The sequence below is a fragment of the Podarcis pityusensis genome (assembly GCF_964106645.2).
Source record: "Podarcis pityusensis genome assembly, chromosome: 13".
Lineage (NCBI taxonomy): Eukaryota > Metazoa > Chordata > Lepidosauria > Squamata > Lacertidae > Podarcis > Podarcis pityusensis.
This window is the reverse complement of record NC_138038.1, coordinates 25,122,151-25,148,133: the sequence shown is the minus strand read 5'-3', so window position 1 is coordinate 25,148,133 and position 25,983 is coordinate 25,122,151. Positions and strand designations below refer to the sequence as shown.

The 25,983-nt window shown below is 44.4% G+C and overlaps 1 protein-coding gene across 1 annotated transcript in view; it reads right to left on the bottom strand.

The window, feature by feature from the left end:
- The window catches only part of TNS4 (tensin 4), a 34,658-nt gene extending 10,324 nt beyond the window's left edge, over window positions 1-24,334 (bottom strand). The window contains exons 1-6 of the mRNA XM_080978291.1: window positions 24,083-24,334; window positions 10,024-10,633; window positions 4,037-4,448; window positions 2,979-3,394; window positions 1,774-1,860; window positions 613-720 (exon numbers count right to left, since the gene is read on the bottom strand). Of these exons, the coding sequence (XP_080834417.1) occupies window positions 613-720; window positions 1,774-1,860; window positions 2,979-3,394; window positions 4,037-4,448; window positions 10,024-10,507 (1,507 nt within the window). The 5' untranslated portion in view covers window positions 10,508-10,633; window positions 24,083-24,334. The remainder of the gene's footprint in view (window positions 1-612; window positions 721-1,773; window positions 1,861-2,978; window positions 3,395-4,036; window positions 4,449-10,023; window positions 10,634-24,082) is intronic.
- Between the last annotated feature and the right edge of the window lie 1,649 nt (window positions 24,335-25,983).

Here is a 25,983-nt window from a genome sequence, read left to right as displayed (position 1 = left end):
TAAATTTGCTTCAAGTTGAGCGTGTTCAAGTTGCGCTCCGCGGCAACCTGGAAGTAACGGAGCGCGTTACTTCCAGGTTTCGCTGCTTGCGCATGCACAGACACTCAAAGTGACGTCACGCGCATGCGCAGAAGGGGCAAAACGCGACGTGCGCGTACGCAGACATGCCGCCGCTAGATACGTTTACCTCTAGATGCGAACGGGGCTCCGGAACGGATCCCGTTCGTATCTAAAGGTACCACTGTATTCAGATCTCCTTTTCTATGTTCCCCTTCCTTTATCTATATTGTCAAGACTAAGACTGGAAACCTCAGGGCAGTAAACCCTGAGGCAGGTATTAAAATCCTGCAGGGACTTGCAATAGAAGCTCCTGAGCACAGTGGTATGCAGTGAAATTTTTCATAGGGGAACACAGGGACAGAAGCACCAGCTTGTGAGGGGTTTTTTGGGGGGTGGCGATGTTGCACACATGAGCATCGTGCCCCCCCCCTAAGCCGGGCAGAAGCTTCTCAGGCTTTGGGAAGAAGGTTCCAGGGGAACAATCCACTGACCACACACCCCTGCTTGAGCAAGACCAACCCCCTCCCCCCCAAAAAAGGGAAGCCTCAGTACCTGTTTTGCCGCCGAAGACTTTCATGGCCAGGCCAAACGAGCCGCGGTAAGATGTGCTGTCCCGCATGATGAAAGTGCCAGGAGGTTCATCAGCTAGCATCTGGACAGCTGTTTAACGGCACACAGTAGGCAAAGCATCGCCATAACCAAAGAAGGGCGTTATTTTATGAAGGCAGGCGGGATGGCAATATTGTGATTAATAATAATAATTAATAATAATAATAATAGTGTGTATGGTGCTTTCTAGTGTTCAAAACATTTCATTGTGTAAATGCAAGGGACACATTTCTGCAGGCAAAAACACTTTGTATGCGCAGCAAGACCAGTGTGGGGCAGTGCGGGGGGAGGGGCTGTGGAGATAGGGAGAGTTCTGTGGGCCAGATAGAGAAGCCTGGAGGGCCACTTTGCACTGAAGTTCCCTGCCCTCATTGTAATCCTTGCAAGAACCCTGTGGTTGGACCTCCAGATGTTGTTGGACTCTGGAGGTGGTCTGGGATGGCCAGTGGTCTAGGATGATGTGAGTCGCAGTCTATCAGCATCAGGGGGGCTATAGGTTCCCTTTCTCTTGTATATGTGGACTTGCATCTGTTCTTCTCTCTTTGGTACTTTCAGAATAAGCGAAGGAGGATTCTCCAACCTGTGCTTACCTCTTATTTGTAAAGCCAGGGCAGGGGTAGTGGCGTTTGCTGGGCAGGGCTGGATTTAAATGAACAGAGGCCCTAGGCTACTCCACTTGTGAGGCTCCTCCCCACCCCCACCCTCACAACTGGGGAGCAGGCAGGCTGGTGAGGCCCCCTAGATGTAGAGGACTGAGTTGCCCTGCCCTTGCATGAAGTCTTGGGTTTGCAATTTTGGGAGAGGGGAGACTGTGGCACTGGGGAGAGGGCAGGCTGGTGAGGCCCCCTAGATTTAGAGGCCCTAGGCTTCAGCCTACTTAGCCTATACATAAATCTGGCACTGTTGCTGGGGAAAGCAGTGCTCAGGAGAGCATCTTTAACCCTCCCCACCCCTGCCCCGACTGCCCAGTCGAGTTAGGAAAAGTGACTGAAAAGGATGACCCTGGGCCCTGCTATATCAGAGGAAGAAAATATGGCTGCAGCTTCGCCCACTGTTTCTTAAATTCCCTGCTATTCCCTCACCTCCCTCATGAACTTATTTTACCTTGGTCCCTTGTGATGCTAGGCTTGAACCAATACTTGGAGGTGTCCATCACGAACTTCATCGTTGTCTGGGTTTCTTTGGAATAGCCTGCAAGAGGGAAGAGGATACAGGAAAAGCTGGAAGCAATGTCCAAAAAGCGACTGCATTGATCAGAGAGACTAATCATTGTTCCTTTAAATTTTAGGCTAGGAAAACAGATGGCTTAAGTGGGGTCTGAAAGGGACTTATGAAATCATAAAGATCCAGGGGAAAAAGACACATTATTTGAAATGAACCATCCATTGAAATGGCTAGACAACAGATTTATGGCAATACTGTAAAAGGAAAGTTATCTCTTCACAGAACAAAAATTAACCTGTTGAATTCATTGTTAAAAGATGTAAGCCATTGACTGAACTATACCTGAAAGTAGTTCCCTTAATGCCGGGTGAACGAAAGGTAAATTAATTTTAGGGTAGATCTTTTAAAGGTATCTAATTCATTTTCACATTCATTCTCTCCCTACCCTCTGCAGTATGACTGAATACTTAGCTTTCATTTTTTTAAATAAAGAAAGTTAGAAAGCAAAAAGTGGAGGCTGTGCTCTAAGGCTTATTAGGCAGATACGGAGATGCTGCTGTTGCTAAGATCTCCAAGTCACTTAATTACTGCTGCTAAGCAATCAGAAGGAAGGAATGTCCGGCATTTCTGGTATTGTCTGTGCTAAAGGGATTTTCCCTCTTCCAACAGGAGTAGCTTGTACCAAATAGTACAGGAAAAAAGCCTGTGATGCATTGTGCCTTTGACATGTGTGTGGCTGGTACAAATTAAACAGGGCAAGCCTTTCCTAGTATGGAAATAAAATTCTGGGGAAAGCTTCACCACCATTCTATCTATCACGATATCTTTTTACTTGTGCGTGGCCCCCAATTTGCTTTTGGACCCCTTACGTGAGCACAACAGCTTGTAATATTCTGAATGTTGGATTTTATTTTGCTGAAGACAAACTTTTTATAAACTAAAAAGTTCATTTTGATGAACTTGAACTGTTTAATTAAAGGATGAACTCAAACCGGTTCCTTTTCAATGGGACAAACTTGAATCCGTTTGTTTTTTTCAAATAAACATTCCAAGCACTGATCCTTTCCATGTGCCCCATTTGCAACAAAGTTGTTTTGAAATTTAAAATATATATAGGTTCTAATCACAGGGGTCAGATGACTTACTGTCCAGAGACGAAGAAGATGAGAGCGAGCTCTCTGAAGATGTTTTGTTGGAACTGCTGGCACCTGAAAATGAGCCAGAACTGGGTGGGACCATCTTCTGTTTGAAAGAACCTGGGTGATTCCTGTAAAGTTTGGAGGACATCTCACTGTCTTCCAGACGGCCGTTGATAAGCACAATGGGCACAGGGGATGGGGAGCTTCTGACGGGTGAAGGAGAGCAGCTATGGGTCTGTCCCTTCTGGAACGGCTGAGGTAGGGGAGAATTCCCTTTCTGGGAGCAACTGACACCAGGATAGTAGGAACCTGAGCTCCAGGAACCAAGGGAAGAACCATTGAGGGATCCAACAGAGGAAGGACTTCCCGTTGACCTGGTCTGAGGAGTGTCGGGCTCATTGTTGGACAGTGACTGGGAGCTGCTGCAAAAGACGAAAGGAAACACAGGAGGAGGCATTAAGGAAGAGGCATAAAACTATTAGCACCAAGTCAAGGCCTGCAGGTCTTTCTGGCCTGAAGGGCACTGTCAAGTCACAAACTGTGCCTGCAGAAAGAAAGGAAAGAATTGGGAGTGTGCTTAGAGCACACATTCCTTGGAAACTTAGTGACTTTACACCATGGTAATTGACAGGTAGTGCAGCCCCACCCACCTGTCACAATGACCTGCGGGGAGGTGGTGAAGCTCAGGATCCAGTCTGTTCGACCAGATCCTGTTTGCTACCCTGTCTTATAGTATGTGGTGCCTCTTATCTTCCAAACTCAAAAATCGCAAGTAGGCAAGGGATCTGCAACAAAATGTTGCGGTGGGGAGTGCTCCAGTTCAGAATTTCAACCAGTCCCTTTTATTCCAGGATACTCCATTCAATTCCTAGTCCTCTCCCATAATTATCAGTTAGCATAAGGGTGCCCAGATGATAGAGCTTCTGTACCTTTAATAGATGTGCATGACAAGCTCCCACCTACTGAAAGCCCCTCTTCTGCACAACTGCTGTTATAAAGGTACAGAAACCCGAATGAGTTAACTTCTAGATCAGGTACAAAGGATTCCAAAGCAACAACTTTACCTTCCAAGAATGTAGCTGGTGTCCGACCCAGGACTTGTCGACAGCAGAGATGCCTCGCTGCATCGCTGCACCAGCCTCCCATGCTGAGACAGCTTCCGTAAGTTCTCCAAGCCTGGGGAGGAAGCCAGGAGGGAAGCTGACCCATAGCCCTTCTGGTCCTGCTGCGGGATGGAGATGCTTTCAGAGACTCGGATGCAAGCCGGCGACTGCCTCCCTGTGGGATACTGGGGGCCACCAGGATCGTGGCCAACCATGAAAGTCATGTGGCCACTGGAGCAGGTTCCTCCATGGGGGAACAAAGGGCAGTGGTTTGGGGGAGACGTGGAATGTGGAGCGCTGGACGGACTCGCTGAGTTCTGCAGAGACTCCTGGCACTTTGCTCTGGCAGGTGTCATTTCGATGTACTTTATGTCTGGCAGAAAGAAACATCAAAAACCTCAGAGGCAAAAAAGAGCAACAGACAAGATGAAATAGAGCTCAGCAAAGCTTAGTCTCCAACCCTGTTTTTTTTTTTTTTTAACAATATACCTGTTTCGCTACACTAAGAAGCAATATATATTTTCACATCTATATATATATATTTGCATTTTGTTCTGTACTTTTGTAAATTGCCCTGGAAGCACCATGGAAGAGCAGTGTGTGTGTGTGTGTGTGTGTGTGTGTGTGTGTGTGTGTGAGAGAGAGAGAGAGAGAGAGAGAACATTGTAAAAAGAGCTTCACACTATTTCACACTATTCCTGTATGGCAGGAGGCTGGACTAGATGGGGTCCCCTTGCAACTGAACAATTCTATGATTCAGTAATCCTTGCAGCAAAATCACCACCACCACTGCTCTGTAGAGTGGGGAAAAGCATCCTTCACGAATTTGACTTTCAGCAACTGTGAAATGCTAGAGGGGCAGGACAAGTCTGGCTACTCTCACCCTTAAAGCCAATTCTGAGAGGCAGTTAGATAGATATAGATAGATAGATAGATAGATAGATAGATAGATAGATAGATGATAGATAGATAATTTATTACAGTCAAAGACCAGCTCACATAACATAATAAAAACAGCGTTCATAAAGATAAAATATACAATCAGAGCAGATTGCAGCAATAACTCATGAGTTAAAATTGGCTTTCATCAGTTCATCCTGGCTGGCTCCAGGAAAAGGCACTCGATGTGTATGGAAAACCATTTTCACAAAGAGGAATCTGCAAATGTTAGAATTAACCGTGCTCCCATCTCCCCTTGGTTGCCTGCTGTGTGAGTCACTTCCTCAAGAGCTCAAAATTTGGCTGCCCCTCCCCAACCCAATTTGAAGGCTGCTTCTACTCTTAAAAAAATGGACTCTTTTTGTTTCTTTCCCCATTGTTCTCTTTGATCTTTCAGAAAAGTTATTGTTTCTTTCCTAACAAGAGAGTAGGATGACCTGGGGGGCAGAGGACAGAACTTCTGGTTTAAGGTACATCCTCTACCTGAGAGGCAGTTAGATTTGCCTCGGGACAAATCTTGGAAAAACGTCTCAGTTGCAGAAACGCCTCAACCCCTTTCAGCCAGCTCAACCCTACAGCATCAAACTGCAAGCAGCTGCACAGTGACGCTCAAATGTTTATAGTTGCTGATTCTTCAAAGCTGCATTCAAACCAGGCCTCTGTCCTTGAACCTGTTTTCAGTGTCAGGACCTGGTGTTGGGATACACACAGTAAGAAAAGCAGCCAAGAGCAAGACTCCGGGCATGTGCAGAGTGTAATGATGGGAAATGATGGGGTTAAACATTAAGTGCATTCACTATGTTGGGTTAGAGCTGAAGATTCCACCTTCAGACAGTTCTTGCGGTTACTTTCATTTTCCTATTCAGTTCTCTCTTTGCTCAATAAATAAGTCTAGGTTTTGAGGTCTGAAAAAAGACAGGGAACTAAACAAGAATGAGTGGGGTATGGGGCAATTCATCTGGGCTGTCAGTAAGAAGCATTAGGCTGACAGGAACTAGGGACAGTGCCTTCTCAGTGATGGCCCCATATTAATGGAATTGCTTACAGCCATTTCATGGGTGACTCTAAAAAGAATTTATCAGCTGGTTTAATTAATTGTTGAGTTTTACTGCCCATTTTAAGGAATGTAATGTGGCTTTTAATAGGCTTTAAATGTTTGCTGTGGAATTATTTTGTACCCTGCTTGTGAAGGCAACGGCCCTGAAATGCGTATATAAATCTTTTAAGCAGCAAACTGAGATCAAAGGTCACTCCTGGCTTAATTCCAGGTACTTTCCCTTTCCAGGTACAACGACCTCCAGGATCTGGAAGGCAAACAGCCCTGCCAAAACACGGGTTATATAGAGTCATTCCAGTGATGATCATTGAGCCCATTACTTGTTGGCACCTGTATGGGAGGGTGTGGCTGATGCTTTAGTTTTTCTCATAGGTCCTGTCTGTACCTGACTCCAGATGAAAAACATCTGGTGACTCCCCAAGAATACATCAGAGGCAAAACCACACCTCAGTGTTGGCAATGATCTTGAAATATCTTTTTCTGATATTCTCCAGAGGTGGAGAAATCTGTGACCCTCCATATGCTGTTGGCCTTCAACTCCCATCATCCTGACCACAGGCCATTCTGACATAAGTCATTGGAGTCCAATACACCTGGAGGGCTACAGGTTCCCCAACCTTGTTATACACAACTACATACATACACATAAAGGTTTCCTTAAAAATAAAATAAAATGGGGATCTTTACTATCACAGCATCAATGAGTTTGTGCAGGATTTGCATAATATTAGTGCCACTTTACCAACCCTGGAGGAATAACCTCGTGCGTGGGGGGTGGGAACAAGTTCGCTTTTATTAACAAGTGTGTGACACATTTGTTCAGTTTGGACATAGAGGAACAAAAACTCCCAGCGTTTTTCTTTGCCCAATTCTTCTGGGAAGGCTTCCTATTTCAATCTTTTCTCTCCACTGCAGTTTATCTCTTTCTAGAGATTAGATTGCAATCTGACAACGGTAATCTGCACTGAAGATGTTAATTTTTTCAGTTGTTGTGGAAGTATACAGAAAGAGAAGGAATTGTGTTAAACAGGAGGCAAAGTTCTAACCACTTTGTATAACCACTTTTTGAGTGCTCTAAGTACTTCACATATAGCCACTTGTGTGGAACCTGTAGCCCTCCAGACGTTGCCGAACTCCCATCAGTCCCAGCCTGCAGAATCATATTATTTCATTCAAGTTTGGTCAGTACAATTATCCTCACATGGGCAGAGGTAGGAGGAAGACAGAACCTGACAGAACAGAGCAGTGTTTCCCAAACTTGCGTCTCCAGCTGTTTTTGGACTACAATTCCCATCATCCCTGACCACTGGTCCTGCTGGCTAGGGATGATGGGAGTTGTAGTACAAAAAACAACTGGAGACCCAAGTTTGGGAAACACTGAAATAGAGAGACAAACTACCTATTACTTACAAATCCTCTGTTTTTCCCACCTCAAAAAAAGTTCTTCACAAGCTGCTTTTTCTCCAGTAGCAGGGAAGGGGTACCTGCGGTTTTCCATATGCTTGTTGGACTCAATTTCTAATGAGTTCCAGCTAGGATGGCCAATGATCAGGGATGATGGGAGTTGTAGTCTAGCAACATGAGGAGGACCACAGGTTGCCCATTGTTGCCCAACAGGGTTCTAGGTGCGCAATTCCCACTTGTGAATCTCTCCTGATAGCCAATTGCATGCTTTTTGCAAGAGGACAACACAGCAATTTATAACCTGTGCACACCCTTTGTGAAACGATGCGATGTGTCTGTATTTTGTACTCTGAAAGTAGTGCCAAAGTACAAAACCTAGCAGGGTGGTGTGAGTCATGCTGCCTTGTTATGCAATGTGTCTCTGCCTTTCCTTCAGGCTTAGCATGACACGGTCATCACCGATGGGGACCAGAAAGCTCTAATGGGCAATTAGATGGTTCAAGCACCTAGTGGTAGCATGATAGCCACCTGCCAGAGTGGCAGTCACAGAATCATAGAAGTGTATTATTATCATCATCATCATCTGGCTGGATTTCCCAACTGTGGAGTTGGAAGGGATCCTGAGGGTCATCTAGTCCAACCCCCCACAAAGCCAAAATAAAACTGATAAGTGAACCATATAACAACACATTTAAAAGCCTGCCAGAACAAAAATGTCTTAAACTCCCACCTAAAGGACAACAGAGAAGGAGCAGGTCTAATCTTCCTTGGTACAGAGTCTTACAATTAAGGTGCTACCACTGCAAGGGCCCTGTCTCACATCGCTGCCATAGACACCTGCCTTGATGGCAAAGTGCAGAGTAGGTCTCCCTTTGAAGATGACTGCAGTTGATGAGCGCGTTCATGCAGGAAGAAGGGGGCCTTCAAATTCTCTGGTCCCAAACTATTTAGGCTGGGCTTTATATGATAAACTATGCAGTGCCCCGTGGCTTCCTGAATTTCTGGGTGTTGCTAAGTGGGTTCTGGGATATCACCCAGGAAATCGTGTGATGTGGGCTGAGACATCATTGGTTACATTTCCATTTTAGATAAGAATATCTATTGTGTGTGCAAACCTTTCCAGCAACACAGAAAAAAGCAGTGTGTGGGATGGAAAGAAGCAATTTATTCCTAGTTTCCTGACATGCTTGGTTATTGCAGCTCAAAGATAAATCTGTGGGGGAGACGACAGCTAATCTCATGTTGCCCTTGGCAATCATCGCAGGGAACACCCTCTGAGACATCACCACTGACTTTTTAAAAAATGACTAAGCAGACTTGTCTCAACAGGCTCCTCCCCACCCCCAGCCCATGTCATGGGCAAAACACACGATGCTGCATTTAACTGGCACATCTAATCCAATCCAGAAAAATCAATCAGGTGTGTTAGAGGGAACAATCATATGGAGTTTAGATTGGGGAGAGGGGAGAAACACCACAAACTAGAACAAGTCAATGGATGCATCATATGCCTAGTGGTCACAAACTGCCAGTGAGGTGGTCAACATCATCTGAACTGAACTTTGTCAAAGGTCCCATCTGCACTGCACATTTAAAGCAGCTTCCTACCATTTTAAACAGGCATGGCCTGCCACAAAGAATCCTGGGAAATGTAGTTTGTTAAGGCCACTGAGACTTCTTCTCACAGAGCTACAATTCCCAGAATTTTCCTTAAAAATAGCTCAAAAACTTCTCTCTTTTTTTAAAAATTTGCTCAACAACTTTGGCTAAAAACATTGGATTTTCACTGTTTGAAATATGGCAACCTTAGTGGTTGGGTGTGTGTGTGCGCGCATTTGTGGTGGAGCAATCAATGATGTCCCCATCTACAGTCTGAAGAAATACAACCCAGGTCAAGCCTAGATTAAAGGTATGGAAGACCAAAGGCTAATACAGTGGTACCTCCGGTTGTGGACAGGATTCGTTCCGGAGGTCTGGTCGGATCCTGAGGTTTCCACAACCTGAGGACCACTTCTGCGCATGCGTGCGTGGCGAAACCCAGTCAAATACTTCTGGTATTGCCGCTTCCGCATCCTGAAGTTTACGTAACCAGAGGTACTACTGTAGAAGACTATCAGCTTTCCTATCCTTCTGCTATTCTCAGACACAGCAACCTATGAGGAAGGAAAGCCTAAGGGCAGGTGACTAGTCCAGGGAAGCTCAACTTCATTGGCTGAGCTGGGAAATTGAAAGCCAAAATAATTAGGAGGGCTTAAGGCTACTTATTAGCCTCGTGGTTGATTTGGCCCTGAGCTCAGTCACAGATTTGTCACCGCATCTGCTGTTTGTCAGAATGGTGAAACATTCACCACTACAGGTTTATGGAAGTTGTTTTTGGGTGGGAGCTAAGTTTCCAGCGATTTGGGAGAGTGAGAGCTCCTCTGAGGGACACCACGCAATAAACTCCCATGGGGGCAGGCAACAGGGAGAAAGGTCAACCCTCGGTGATTTGACCCTCTCATCAGCTCAGCAGACTGAGCCCTGTAACTCAATGAATTCCACCCCTTACCTGGTGATTCTGGCTCCTGTTTTGGGGCCACTGCTGTGCTGCTTTGTGGAACAGCTTGGTTAGGACTCTGGCTTTGGATCGGATTCAGCTGGAGAGGCCGGAAAGTGGGGTCAATTTCCAAGATCAGGCGGTTCAGTTTATCAATGGACACATCCAAAGTGGGAGAGAATTCTGGGCAGCTGTCATTGCCCATTTCTGTCGGCTCTTCTGGCAGACATTTATCCCCCAAATTTGGGGATTTCATAGGTGTGGCCTCTGCCGGCTTACAGGAGTCATAGAGTTCCATCTTGGGCAGTGGCCCTCCTTTGCCTTGGGTCAATGAGATCTGTCTGTCCCAGCCTTCTACAGAATAGTATAAATACTGCGATGGCGAAGTGTGGCAAGGCGAATAACCATTAGGCTGCAAGCGAGCGTGGTCTTCTTGGGACGAAACACATATTGTCTGTCCGACCCTAAGCACGTGGTTTGGCATCACCCTTGACATCCTTTGGGTGTGAAGTCTTCAAAGATTGTTTATCTTCTCTCTCTCTCTCTCTCTCTCTCTGAGCCGCTAAGATGTTGCAAACACCTGCAAACTTTTCCTGGAGTCTGCCGCATCAAAGGAGAAAACCTGTGCAAACAGAATGTTAAAACAGAAGATAAATTGTTATGAGCACTCTAGTAATGCACTTTAGTTTCAGAACGGCAGGTAATGGGGCAGAGAGGGAGAAAGGGAGATTACTTATGTAACTGTAAGCAGAAGAACGACAGTCACCAGTGCATTTCTTCCAGGCAGTGCTGGTGGGGAAGAAAACAGGTTTGTTTTTTAAAGAAAAGACATGGAGTCCTTGAGCAAAGTAGAAACAATAGATGCAGAGCCCAGAGTTTTATTAACAAATGTAGCTATAACACAGGGGTCAGCAAACTTTTTCAGCAGGGGGCGGGTCCACTGTCCCTCAGACCTTGTGACTATATTGAACGAATTCCTATGCCCTACAAATAACCCAGAGATCCATTTTAAATAAAAGGACACATTCTACTCATGTGAAAACACACAGATTCCCGGACTGTCCGCGGGCCGGATTTAGAAGGCGATTGGACCATATCCGGCCCCCGGGCCTTAGTTTGCATACCCATGCTATAACAACTGTGATTCCTTGCAAGTGGACAGAGAATAGAGACCAGTTTTATTAACAGGCACAGAAAGGAAAGGGCAACTCTGGGAAGGGCTGAAGACAGTGCAGCAGCAAATATGGGCAATTGCACTGATACACAGAAACATAGCACAGATAGGAAAATAGAGATATAGATTAGCAGCCAGGAACCTCCGGCCCACAGGTTTAATTCTGTTGGGTATAATCAACCTTGAATGGCTCCAGTCAGTAGAGGGCAGGGTTGAGAATATAATAGTCAGGTAAAAGTACACTTTTGTGGTTTCCCACTAAAACCCTCCCCCGCCGCAAACTCTGCCGCTTCTTCCCATTATTATTATTATTACTACTAATGCTCCACCTTTTCCCCTGATGGGACTCAGGGCAACTTACAGATAAAAACAAGAATTGCTAAAAGCAGAAAGAACTACCACTGAAAAAACAATTAAACATTAATAAAATTAAAACTATATACACATATAAAATCTGCTTACAAATTGCAATAAAAGCAGCACGGCACCAGTTCTTTAATTAAAACAAGAAGGTATTCAACCTGGCAGCAGAAGGACAGTAAGGACCAGTCTAGCCTCTCCAGGGAGGGAATTCCAGAGACTGGGAGCAGCCACCTAGAAGACCCTTTCCTGCATCCCCACCAAACATGCCTGTGAGAGGGGCAGGACCAAGAGAAGGGCCTCCCCTGAAGATCTCAAAACCTGGGCAGGTTCAGGTGAGCAACTGCAATCTTTGGACTTAATATGTTTGCACTTAAGTCATTTCGGGCTTTATAGGTAATAATCAGCACTTTGGATTGCACCTGGAAACTGAAGGGTAGTCAGTGGAGCTGTTCTAGCAAGACAGTTGTATACAGTGGTCTCTCGGGTTAAGTACATAATTCGTTCCAGAGGTCCGTTCCTAACCTGAAACTGTTCTTAACCTGAAGCACCACTTTAGCTAACGGGGCCTCCTGCTGCTGCCGTGCACCGGAGCACGATTTCTGTTCTCATCCTGAAGCAAAGTTCTTAACCCGAGGTACTATTTCTGGGTTAGTGGAGTCTGTAACGTGAAGCGTATGTAACCTGAAGTGTATGTAACCCCAGGTACCACTGTACTCCCTATAACCAGCCTTGGTCAGCAAGCCGGCTGCAGCTCTTTGAGCCAATTTAAGTTCCTGAGCACTTTTCAAAGGCAGCCCCATGAAGACCACATTACAGTAATCCAAACGGGATGTAACTCGTATCAGCTAACACCATGCTCTTCTGCAGGTGGTCAGAACAACTGAGGAAAGGTTCACCGCTATGTATTTCTTTGTTTACCTTACTTTCCTTGTTGGACCTCAGGCGCACCCATTAAGTTAACTTTCTGCAAGCCTGCTTAAGATATTGTACTCCAAAGCTTTCACCACTACCGATGCAAGCCCTTTCAGGAACAGACAAATGGGTGTCAGGCTAAGTTTATAGCTTAGGCTCAAGGCAGGGAGAAGGTAAGGGCTGCAATTGCTGCCGTACGACATGTCTAGCAACTGTTGACTTACTGCCCTGAAGGCTGATGAGAGAGGCAGATGAAAAAAGGCTTGACGAATAGCCAGGACGTTATGCTCTGGGAATTATATAACTGTTGGACGTGAACAAAAATGGCTCCTTTCTGTCCCCCTTTTATCTGGAAAGGAAACTAGAGATCAATGCATTTCAGAGGACTTTCTCCCCCACATAATAGGTGTTTCTGATTTGGGAGAAGGCTTAGTGCCATTTTACATAGATATGTAAGGATTTGCACAATCGGGGGTGGGGAAGAAAGGTTCTCACATTTTTTTTGAACTTGTTCCTCTTTTAAACATGACCCATCTCCTGCCAACGATCTGTTTTACATGCAACCCAAGAAGAAAGGAAACTGTGTTACATAGAGACTAACCATTGCTCCATCAAACTCAATGTTGTCTACACAGACTGGCAACAGCTGTGTAGGGCTCAGGCAGGAGTCTTTCCCAGCCCTTCCTTGAGATGTTGGTGGACTGAACCTGAGCTACAGTCTCCCCCCCAAACCTGCTGCCTGCACAGAACTTCTTCTTTTTAAATCTAATACTGGCTACAGAAGAAGACACCTTTGACTGTTCCTTTCATAGGTAAATTTCTACTTAATAGTCCAGGATGGACTACTGTCTCCTCAATGGTAGGAGCTAATGGTTTAGAAATTATTAGGGATCTCTTAGTGTTTTGGAATGCCCATCAGATGCTGGCAAAGATTGCACATCTTCAGATGAAGGTGAGGTGAGATCTCATTGAATGTTAAGCTTGGAAAGGAGCCTAGAGGTCATCAACTTCACTGCTCTCCCATGCAAAAGAAACCAAGCTTGGGTACAGTCACTCCCTGGAATTTCCAATTACAGTTGTACCTCGGAAGTCAAACAGAATCGGTTCGGGAAGTCCGTTTGACTTCCAAAATGTTTGACTTCCAAAGTGTGGCTTCTGATTGGCTGCAGGAAGCTGTGAAAGCCCTGTCAGACGTTCGGCTTCCAAAAGAACGTTCAAAAACTGGAACAATCACTTTCAGTTTTCGATTGTTCAGGAGCCCGAATGTTTGACTCCCAAGGTGTTCGGGAGTCAAAGTACGATTTTACTCCAAGATCCAAGGAGTGCTTCACAGCATCACTACAATAGAGCAGCAGTCCGTCCCCCCCAGCCTTTTTCTGAGAACAACACACCAAATTAAAAATAAGGTTGGGATGATTTTGTTCAGTTTCTGTTAATTGATTCTCATGGGAAACTTGCAGATTCTGGCTTCACACAATTAACTCAAGGCAGTGTCAATTTACTCTTGGCAGAAAGCCAAGGTCTGCTTGACCTAGAAACTACTTACTCTGATTGGTTAACGACCAGCACTCAACTCTGTTATCTAGGATTGCTAGCACAGTGTGATGTTTTGGTGTGTTAGGAGAAGGAGTTAGAAGTGCTGTGTATGGTTATGAGAGAGAGAGAGAGAAAGAAAGGATTTATTTTGCTTTGATTTGTATGCAGAAACTCTGCTGGTTTTATTTTCCCTTTTAATAAATCCTGTAAATAGTTATTCTGAGTCTAGCTGACTAGTCATTACCGCCGCAACTAGCTTCCTCGCTGTGCAGGAAAACTCTGCTACGTTTGGGCTAAAGCCAATAGGGCTATGCCTGACACTTCAAAGTTCCATGAGGTTATGGGCATTGTGCTGCCAGCCTGAGTTGTGGTGGTGTCAGCATCAACGGTGTTGGTTCCAGTAGTTCCAGAAGTTGTTGTTCCTGTTGGTGCAGCAGATGGACACTGGCTGGTTCCTGACTGTGGTGAGCTGGTGACGCAGTGGACACAAGGACAACAGCTGCAGCGTGTGAGTGCTGGGTGCTGTGGTTCCTGTTTTCTCTCTCGGTGGTCGTGAGTAGCTGGTTCCGGGTTCCAGGGACATCGCTCTCAAGATGGCCTCACAACCAGTTCAGATGGCTTTTGAGCGTCTGAATGACTCCAATTACTTGCTGTGGTCGGAACGCATGCAGGCAGTGCTGCAGAGGGATCGTCTCTGGCAAGTGGTGAGTAAGTTTCCTACGAAGCCTGATGATGAAGACCTCGATAAAGACCAAAGAGCAAGGGCCACAATTGTCTTGGGGCTGGAAGATTCCCAGTTGCCGTATGTGAGGGGAATCAAGACAGCTAGAGGTGTGTGGCAAGCACTTAAAGAACTCCATGTGCGTGAGACAGCGGTTTCCAAGCTGTTCATTCGCAAGGCATTGTACAAGGCAATGTTACAGCCTGGGGTTACAATGCAGGAACACCTACACAGTTTACAGTTAAAGTTTGCTGCGCTACAGGAAAGAGACTGTGCGTTAGACCAGCAGGAGAAGGTGGCTATTATTTTGAGTTCTCTCCCGGAAAGCTGGGATAATTTAGTTTTGTCTCTAGAAGGCATACAGGAGCGTGATTTATCAGTCAGTTACGTTACTGGGCGTTTGATTGAAGAATGGCAGAAGAGGCAAGAAAGGGCGTTGGCTGCAGAGGCTTCTACTGGCGGGCGGTTTGGAAGGAGTTCTCATGCCGTGCCAGAGGTGAAGCAAAAGCAGCATACTGGTGAGGAGTCAGCGTTTGCTGTTAGGCGTTGTTTTCGATGTGGGTCTTCAGCGCATCTAAAACGACAATGTCCGGAGTTGGTCAAGTCTCAGTTGCCGGTGCAGGAGCAGAGACGAGATCAGCAGCAGCAGCGTAAAAAGAAATTCTTCAAACAAAAACAGTCGGCTCAGCTGGTGACCGCCGAAGTCAAGATTGCTGATGAGAAACAAGCTGTCTGGGTGGTCGATTCGGGAGCGTCTCGGCACATCGTAAATTCAGATGAATTGTTTGTTTCCAAGAACTCAGCACAGCGCAGCCAGGTGGCTCTAGCAGACGGAAGTACTTCCGAAGTGATTTCGGGGGGTGCAGTTTTTGTTCCTTGTCTTCGTGAATGCTTGCAAAATGTACTTTGTGTGCCGTCATTAAGGAGCAATCTGATGTCTGTAGATTGTTTGCTAAAAGCTGGAAAAGTGTACTAAAAATGTCTGAATTGGCTGATGGGGGTAATTTAAAGAGTTGTAACAAGTACCTTGATTGTAATGTCTGTAAAAAGGTTAAAACCCACAGAGTCTCTTACCCCAGAAGTGACAGAGTTAGTGAATCACCGCTACAGCTGGTTCACATGGACGTAATTGGTCCATTTGCTGTAAGCAGGGGTGGAGCGCGCTTTTCACTAACAATTGTGGATGATGCCACGCGTTACTCTTGGGTTTTCCCCATGAAGAATAAGGGTGACGTGTTCACTAAGTTTAAAGGCTGGGTGGCATCTGTGGAAAGATTTCTGTCCATTAAACTCAGAAGGATTCAGACGGACAGAGGTGGCGAATTTATGTCAAATGCCTTTAGAGATTGGTTACAAAAGCGTGGCATTGGGCATAGGAAAACAAACGTTTTTTCCCCAGAGGAGAATGGCGTTGCAGAGCGAAAAAACAGATCTTTACAAGATATGATGTTTGCCATGCTTGATGATGCTGATTTGCCCATGTCTTATTGGGGGGAGAGTATGCTCACCGCGTGTTATCTCCAAAATAGGCTCTTTCATCAAACAATAGGTACAACTCCGTACTTTAAATTGTTTCAGAAAAAACCTAAAATTGACCATTTGCATGTGTTTGGATCAAAAGCCTGGGTATTAATTCCGAAACAAATGAGAAAGAAGGGAGATCCTAAGACCAAACAGTTAGTGTTTGTGGGTTACCAGGAGCTGGGAAAAGGTTTCCGCTTTGCTGAAGGGTCAAATGGCATTGTGATCTCCAGGAATGCCCGTTTTTGTGAACATAGTGGCTGGGAGAGACTACATGCCAATACTGAGGTTTGGTTTGAACCTTCCCAGGAGCTTCATGACTCTGAAGGTAAACATAGAGAATCAGAGTCTGAGGGGGAGGAAAGTTCAGATAAGAGCTCTCAAGAAAGTGGAGTTAGCCAGAGACCAGTTGCTAAGCAACAAAAGAGAGGTCGTAGTTCTGAGGAGGAAAGTGGGTCAGAAGAAAAATTTTCTCCCAGAAGATCTAAAAGACAAAACAAAGGAGTGCCTCCGGTGCGTTTTTCTCCAGATACTGCAAATGTGTTTAGTGTAATTGCAGAACCCAAGAGTTTTCAGGAGGTGTTAAAGTTACCAAAAGAGGAGGCAGAGCTCTGGAAACAGGCAATGGAGGAAGAGATGTCCTCTCTGAATGAGCACAAGGTTTTTACACCAGTAGCAGCGCCTGAGGGGGCAAAGATTGTAGGCTGCAGGTGGGTGTACAAACTTAAACCTCTGGTGACAGGAAAGTACAAATACAAAGCTCGTTTAGTGGCTCAAGGATATTCTCAGAGGCCTGGAAAAGATTATGACGAAACTTTTCCCCCTACTGCTAAGGGGGACAGTGTAAGGCTGATTTTAACGCTTGGAGCAAAGAGAAAACTCCTGTTAAACCATTTTGATATCCAGACTGCATATTTACATGCATCAATATCAGAAGACCTGTATCTAGCCGAACCGCCTGGTTATGAGACAGGTTCCAATAGAGTGTTAAAATTAAACAAAGCTCTATATGGTCTCAAACAGGCTGCAAGATCTTGGAACAAATGTTTCCATGAGGCCTTAGTGTCATTTGGTTTCAAGCAGAGTACAGCTGACAATTGTGTTTATGTACGTGGTACAGGCAGTGATCAAGAGTTTTGTCTGATTTATGTAGATGATGTATTGTATGCCTGTAAAACAGATAAACAAACTAAAAGGTTTGCCAAGCAATTGTCCAGTGAGTTCAAAGTGAAGGACTTAGGCCCGGTTAGGACATATCTAGGGTTGGAAGTGTGCTGGGCCCAAGATGGCAGCTGCCTAATTAGTCAGCAGAACAAAGTTAAACAACTACTGACTACATACAGGATGCAGGATTGCAAAGGGGCAGCGGTGCCTATGGATCCAGGTTTCATAAAAACACTTCACATAGATGAGAGTCCTGAATTTGAACATCCTGATGTATATCACTCTGTAATTGGAAGTTTATTGTATCTAGCACAGTGGTCCAGACCTGATATTAGCTACGCAGTAGGCATATTAAGTAGATTGGTCTCAAAACCCACACTAAATGCCTGGAAAGGGGTAAAACAAGTTCTGAGATACCTCAAACAGACAATTGGCTATATGTTACAATTAAATTCTTCCGAGGACGAAATGTTGAGTTGCTACTGTGATAGTGACTGGGGAAATTTGCCAGATAGAAAATCTGTCACAGGATTAGTTATAATGGTCGGTGGAGCTTTAATCAGCTGGCGGTCACGCAAGCAAGACGTTGTAAGTGTGTCATCAACGGAATCGGAGTACGCCGCATTGAGTGAATTGTGCAACGAGGTGATTTATTTCAAGCATTTGTTAACAGATTTAAATGTAAATTGTGGAGAACCAGTACGAGTTTACATTGATAATCAAGCTTGTATAACCTTAAGTAAAACAGAGGGTTTCAAATCACGTTCCAAACATATCTCTGTAAAATACCAAAATGTACGTTGCTGTGTACAAGACAATATAATCACATGTACTTATGTATCAAGTGAAGAAAATGTAGCAGATGTATTAACTAAACCATTGGCAAAGATAAAGAACAAGCAAATGTGCAAGGGTTTAGGTTTGCTGGAAAAATAATCTCCTACATAGGTGGTTTTTGATGTTAATTGTCCAGCAGAATCTGTGAGGGGGTGTTCAGTTTCTGTTAATTGATTCTCATGGGAAACTTGCAGATTCTGGCTTCACACAATTAACTCAAGGCAGTGTCAATTTACTCTTGGCAGAAAGCCAAGGTCTGCTTGACCTAGAAACTACTTACTCTGATTGGTTAACGACCAGCACTCAACTCTGTTATCTAGGATTGCTAGCACAGTGTGATGTTTTGGTGTGTTAGGAGAAGGAGTTAGAAGTGCTGTGTATGGTTATGAGAGAGAGAGAGAGAAAGAAAGGATTTATTTTGCTTTGATTTGTATGCAGAAACTCTGCTGGTTTTATTTTCCCTTTTAATAAATCCTGTAAATAGTTATTCTGAGTCTAGCTGACTAGTCATTACCGCCGCAACTAGCTTCCTCGCTGTGCAGGAAAACTCTGCTACGTTTGGGCTAAAGCCAATAGGGCTATGCCTGACACTTCAAAGTTCCATGAGATTTGGGGACTGAGTGAGAGCCAGGGTGATGCAGTGGTTCATATGTTGCACTAGGAGTGGGATAACGCAGGCTCAAACCTCCCCCCCACCATTAGACCATGAGACTCATCGACTGCCCATTGAGCCTGTCACAATCTCTCAGGGTTGTTCTGGGGAGCTTCTTGGAGGAAAGTCTGGATTTAAACGTCACAAATGAATAAATAAAATTCAGACACCCTCACACACCCAATGTAGATGGGTTGCTGTTGTTGTTTTGGAAAGCTTTGAACCACAACAATTTCCTATGCAAATCAGGCTAATTCGAATAGAGTAATCTACGTTGGAACTTTTTCCATTTGCATCAGATTTTTTTATTCTTCTTCTGATGCCTCTGAGGGCGATCTAATATAACCCATTTAATTTACTTGTAGCAAAACACTTGCCCAAAATTTTATTTGCGGTTAGCACTCACTCATTGCTGCTAACGAACTTGTGAAATGGAAAACATTCCCACAGAGAAATGAAACACTGGAGAAGTTCCCACCATACGTCACTGATGTGTGCATAATTAAAACAACAACTGAGCACAGTACTGGAAGTGGAGGAAAAAACAGCGGGGCAAAACCTTCCTCCCAAGAGGTTTGCCCAGAGAGCCTCTTCAACTGCTAAACAGTAAGGGAATCCTGGTATTATTTCTAGAGCTTTTTAACAGCTAAGCACTGTTGAGAAGCTGAAAGGAGATGAGCGCTGCCTGCGGGCTCACAATCTGATAGCGACAGACAATAAGGAGCAAAAAAAACAAATGGAAAGGAGGAAAGCTGCAGGCCATAAGCTCTTTTCTTGGAAAATCCGTGAGAAGGAGATGAGTTTGCTGCAGGTGCTGCTTTAAATAAATAGGAGGAGATGGAGTAGTGCAAATGTTAGAAAGCTGGAAAGTGGGAAGAAAGTGAGCAAGAGAACAGTAGAAATCTGAACAGCTTTGTATAGTAAAATGAAGATGATGTTGCAAGATAGACAAGGAGGAGCTAAAGAAAATAGGTAGAAACATAGCCCTTTGCAGAAGATGTTTACAACATTTATACCCCACTTTTCCTCCAAGGGGCTCAAGGCCGCATGTCGCCATTTTCATTCTTACAAGAACCCTGCAAGGCTGGGAGAGAGTGACTAACCCAAGCTCTCCTTGGAGAGCAATTGATTAGCAAAAGAAACGCTTCCTTTGCTCGTGGGGTTCGGAAGCGTATCATAATGGTTTCAGGTGATTGACAAGTGGGTGTGAAAAGTGGGACATGGCGTATGTGGTGGGGATGTCAGAATCTGGCTCGTGGTGGGCGGTTGGCGAAGTCAGACTCTGACCTGCTGGAGGAATCCAGTTCCCCATCCCTGGTCTACACAATCTATTTGAAAGAAAAACACACACCACTTTTAGCTAGCAGACCATGTCCTGAGATTCATACTTAGGAATTAAATGTCTGGGAAAAGTTGAGCAACAATAAGAGCAGGGGAGCCCAGGTTGCTTGAAACACAGAGCCTTCATGGGAGACATTTTGTAAATGCTCAGTATGCTTCATAGGCATATTTCCTGTTAACCTTACAACGGTCCTGCAAGTTATGCCAGTATTATTATCTTCATATTGCAGATAGGTAGCTGAGAGAACAGTGGCTTATCTGGAGTCCCCTAGTAAATTCAGGGGTGGGGTGAGATTTGACCCAGAAATTTTCCAGCAAATACTCTTAGCCCCTATACTAGACAAGCTCTTTTTAACTACCAGGCGTTTAGTGATTTACTAGAGGTGTCATTGACCACTTAATAAAATAAATGGGGGGAGGGCAGAGATGATATTTCTTGTGAGTCGCCTTGGATATTTTCTTAATTTAAAGGCAGGCTATAAATGCCTGTCCCTTATTACTAGCCCTTTTCACACTACCAGTCCTTCAAACAGGACCAGCCAAGACATTTTGCTTCCTGAGGTAAAGCGACCCCAGCCCCACTCCAAGTTAAGCTGTCCTTGGCTGTCCATGTTATTTTGGCACCTGAGGCTGAAAGCCCTCTCTGGCAGTAAACACATAATATGGATAAATTGAATTAACCGACCATTTGCTGCCCTTTCATGATGCCCCAAATCGACTGCCTGAGGCGGCTGACTCACCCTGTCTAATAGGAGGGTCAAATTCCTGCCATGAGGACTACAGACAATCACCCTGGGCCTTTCTAAAGTCACACCGTTTTGTGCTTTGTGTCTCCGTCTGTAAGGCATATTAACATTAGGCTGTGTGACTAGTAACATGGCTTCTTGTTACTATAGTCAAAACAAACAAGCCTCAGTATGGCAACGGTATCCCGCCCTCTCCCTGGCACACCCTCTTAATCCAGGAGCGCCACAAAGGAACCCAATGATGATTAAGGAGCGTGTAATCTGTGATCCGGCCTTCCTTCCCACGTTATTTCTAGGATAAGGAAATGGGCTTGTTTGCTTTTGCAGCTCAAATTTCAAGCGGGAAGAACAAAAAAAGAGTGACTAAATAGTCAGCTTTGAATAAACGTTGACCCCCACTGTTAAACAGGGATGAAGTTATTAATGTCAGTTTCTCTCAGTTTCTATTTATACAATCTTCAATTCACTTCTTTCCATTTTCACACATATCTTTTCTAGATTTGTTTGTTTGTTTTAAAGTCTTAAGTTGAAAATTTGTACACATTTCTCCTCGTCTAAGCATTTTTTTTATGGGGGGAGAGCATTTTTTTTCTTGTAACAGCATGGATTTCAGCATGTTATTCCCACTAATCAATCAATCAATCAATCAATCAATCAATCAATCACTTATTCTTCTGTTTGCAGCCTTTCCAAAGTTCAAACCATGTGCAAGGCGGTTTACAATGTATAAAAAATTAAATAGCTAGTCATTAACAATAATTTAAAAAATCAAAAGGTACACAACCAAACTGAAAAATTCCACATAAATCACAAGATCCAAAATATAGATAAAAAAAATTAACACCAACAAGATCAACAACCCCCCCTCAACCCCCCCCCCAAAAACATGAATTTTTGTACACGTTCTTGCAGTTGGAGAATTGCATTGCAGAATTCAGGCCAAGTCTGAAGGAGAACTGTGCTTTGGTTCTCATATTGTTTTGGAAGCGCAAATTTGCAAACAAATCCCACCCCCCTTTCCCCCTAACTGTAGGTCAGTGTTTGATGCAGCAATATTGCTCTCAATAGCTTCCAAAGCTTGGATCAAAATCTAGTGTATCATAGCCAAAGAACCCATGTCTATTTTTACTCTGGTCCTGTCTGCAGCCCTTTAATTCCATTTCCCCTATCTAGGCCATGATTTCCATGACCCTCCAGCCTTCCCTTTTTTTGCAATCAGCGACTCTGCAGTTTACCCCTCACAGAGCTACAGTTCTCTCTTTTTTTTTTTAAATAATTTTTATTAAAGTTTTAAACAACAAAGAAAAAAAAAGAAAAGCATACACAGTACATATAACAAAAACACACAAAAAAACACAAAATTCAACAATAAAAGAACAGAAAACATAACAATTAAAAACAATATCTCTTTTCCATTTCCGTTTTTTAGTTACTTATTTTCTGGACTTCCTCATACCTCCCTCTTTTGTATTCCAATCCAAATTATTTGTCCAGCAATTTCTTTTCCACTTTTTTAATCCCAATCTTTAGCTTTAATAAGATATTGAAATATATAACTTCAACTTCTTTACACCTTAGTATCATATAACGTTAAAATTTTCCCTCTTAATGTCAAATTTCCATTTCTTTAAACATCTTTAATCCTAATTTTTAATCTTAGTCTATCATTAACTTTAACCTGTACAGCTGGAAACCGCTTATTTTCAATCCAACATCACTCTAACATTCTTTAATTTTGCAATGTTTCTGAAGATAGTCTTTGAATTTCTTCCAATCTTCCTCCATCGACTCTTCTCCCTGGTCACGGATTCTACCAGTCATTTCCGCCAGCTCCACACAGAGCTACAGTTCTCAGCACCCTTACCAAACTACAGTTCCTAGGATTTGTAGGGGAATGCTTTAAAGGCATGGTGTTTGGATTAAAGTGGATTACAGCACTTTAGCACTCCTATGTAACTAAGGGGCCATACACAGAGTAAATTTAAAGCATATATTTTTCTTCACAAAATTCTGGGCACTGTAGTTTGCCCCTCACAGAGTTAAGAGTTGCTGGGAGTTGTCGCTCTGTGACAGGTAAACTGCAGTGCCCAGAATTCATTCAGCGAAAACGTGCTTCAAATGTGCTGGAAAGGTATAGTGCTTACTTAGCCAAACTCACTTCAAACAGAAAACAACTGCAGGCGTTTCATTGTTAGGAAAATGGCGGGAAAATGCAATGAAAAGTGTGGGCGGAACAAATAATTTGCGGGAAAACATATAAACACTGCACAGACAAATCAGGATGAACACTTAATCTCCCTGCAAACAAATCAAATGAATGCTCAAAAAAGACTAGGCATAGTCTACCCTCCACATAAGCTTTGTGCAAGAAAATCTGGGCAAATGTTCAATAAACATCATCTGGAGGAACCCTGAGAAAAGACAGGATGACAATGACAGGACGATGGTGTCATGTGGATGCCCCATAAAAAGTGAGCCAACGAAGCATGACAATTCCATACTAAATCCCTGATACTGAAGCACCCCAGGTTTTGGAAGTTCATACCTAGTGTCAGGGCTCACCTGTCCAGCTGTAAGCAGGATCTCCCACAATTTCCCCCAACAAGCCAAAACCCACTTAACTCTTCCTCTGCACATCAACCCCTATTATCCAGTTTGCTCCGTGAATAAAGCCAGGTGCAACCAGGCTGTCCTTCCCGCCCTTGCAAAGGTAGAAGAGAAAAGTGAGGTCAAGAGTCGAAACAAGCAACTTCAGTTCTTTCGCGTACGTTTTGCATGCTACATGCACAATGAAGAGTGTGACTGCTCTAGAACCGAAAGGATTCTGCAGGGTTTGGGGGTTTCTTGATCACCGTGTTCTAGATCTCTGGACCCAAACCAGTCACAAGAAAAAAATGGATGGAGGGACCCCGCATTTTACATTCCAATCCATCAGACATGACATATCATAGTGGGACAGATATTATGCAACTTAATACGGGACGTTGGAAAAAAGTTGCAACCATAAGTGAAGAACAGGGGGTAAACAAAAAAGAGAAAGGGAGAGGGAGAGGGAGAGGGAGAGAAAGAAAGAAAGAAAGAAAGAGAAAGAATCATTCCATTACCTAAGCTGCAGCAGCTGTTTTCTGTGATATACTCACTCCGAAGTGTGGCAAAGGGAAAGTGTGAGAAGATATGAGTGCCTTGAGGGTGCTGTTGCTTTAATGGTCGTCCCGTCCCGCCTATGCCAGGTGAGCTCATGGCAGCCACACCTGGATTGCTAAGGCGTGTCTCTTCGAGTCATGTCCAGGAGTAATGAAAAAAAGCCCAAGAAGTTGACTGTGGAAGCTGGCAGCCGGCCAGGCATGCTCCCTCCACCGCAACTCGTTGCTTCACTAAGCAGGAAGACAAATGGCTGCATAATGTAAAGGGGAAATGAACAAACAGAGAAATAAAGAAGTGAATCTGGGCATTTGAGAAAAGGAGGTGGGGGGATTTTATCCGATTTCTGGTAAACGAGGAGTGTAGGGAGAACAATACCCTCTGGTGCCCTCTGGTTGGCTCCCTCATTCACAGTCTGGAATACCAGACGGAGAGTGTTCCTGAGAATGTGCAGAGCGCCCTTCACTCATCAACAAGAACTCGTGTGGTGAAAAGCGTGGGCAGAGCATTGCCCCTGGCACAGTTTCCCCCAGGGCACATTCTGCTCCTTGCGCTGCCCCTGCCAGCCCTGCGCTGCTTTGCGAATCGGATCCCACATCCCAGCCTCATGAAGCAGTGTGGGGCTGGCAGGGCGTCAGGAGGACGCAACAGGCATGTGACTTCCAATTAGAGCGACTGAGTGGATTGCAAGGGCGTGTGCCTGTCCTGCTGTGTCCTCCTCATGTCGCCCTCCACTCTCTGCCCCCGCATGCCCACCTCTGGAACAAGGGAACAAGAAGAACATACGTTTAAAGAAGATTGAAAATGTTTATTGACTATATGGGGGGAAATTGTGTACACTTGAAAACGTTGGCAGCATTAAGAGAAATTCAACAGTGTAAATAGGTTTTGATGGATGTAACGATGGAATACTGAATGGTTTAGTTTATATAAAATATGCAGGGATTTATGTTATGCAAAATGAACCATGGAAAGAGAAGAAGGGAAGTCATTAATATTTTGAGGATGTTTAAATGAATATTCTAAATTGTAAAACAAAAAATTTAATAAAAAATTAATATAAAAAAGAAAATAGGGGCACTTAGAGCGTCTGCGGGAAGACACTCTCTGCCGCTGCTGCCAGCCAGGTAAGCCTGCTGGGGCTCCCATTTGTATATCATCAGCACACACACCAAATTCAACATAGCCCTTTAACTTGACACTGCTCTGGCAATGATGGCGGATGTGGATGCGCTTAATTCTGAGCTGATGTAGCTGGGTCTGGGACTCAGCACAGGCTGAGCATCAATATTCCTGCAGTCACCATGCAAATGACTTGATTCTTGCAGTGGGCTTTATGCTGCTTAGCAAAGTAGCATGATGTGTGCAAGAAGTCCCGCCTCTGCCCACTATACATATGCTGGGTGGTTTTCATAGAATTGTAGAGATGGAAGGGATCCCGAGGGTCATCTAGTCCAACCCCCTGCAATGCAGGAACGTTTTGCGCAGTGTGAGGCTCAAACCCACAACCCTGAGATTCAGAGTCTCATGCTGTGCCGACTGAGCTATCCCATCCTGGGGAAAGCTCCTATTTATAGCCTTCCCTTCCCTCTTGCCTCCTACCGCTCTGCCCTCTGCCCCTATCTCTGTGCTCTGAGTTCTGCAGAACTCCAAGGTGTGATATCCAAGATAAGGGCCTGATCACTGTAATGAGACAAGCCAGCAACCTACAGATAGGAAACCTTTTATGGCAGGGCTTTTACGAGGCTGCTTTTCATACTTGCTGTTCAAACAGGAGACAAGGAAACAGGCACAAGTAATATGCCCTGCTGGGCCAGTGAACACATAAAGAAGCACGCTTTTAAAATTATTGAAAACTCTCTGG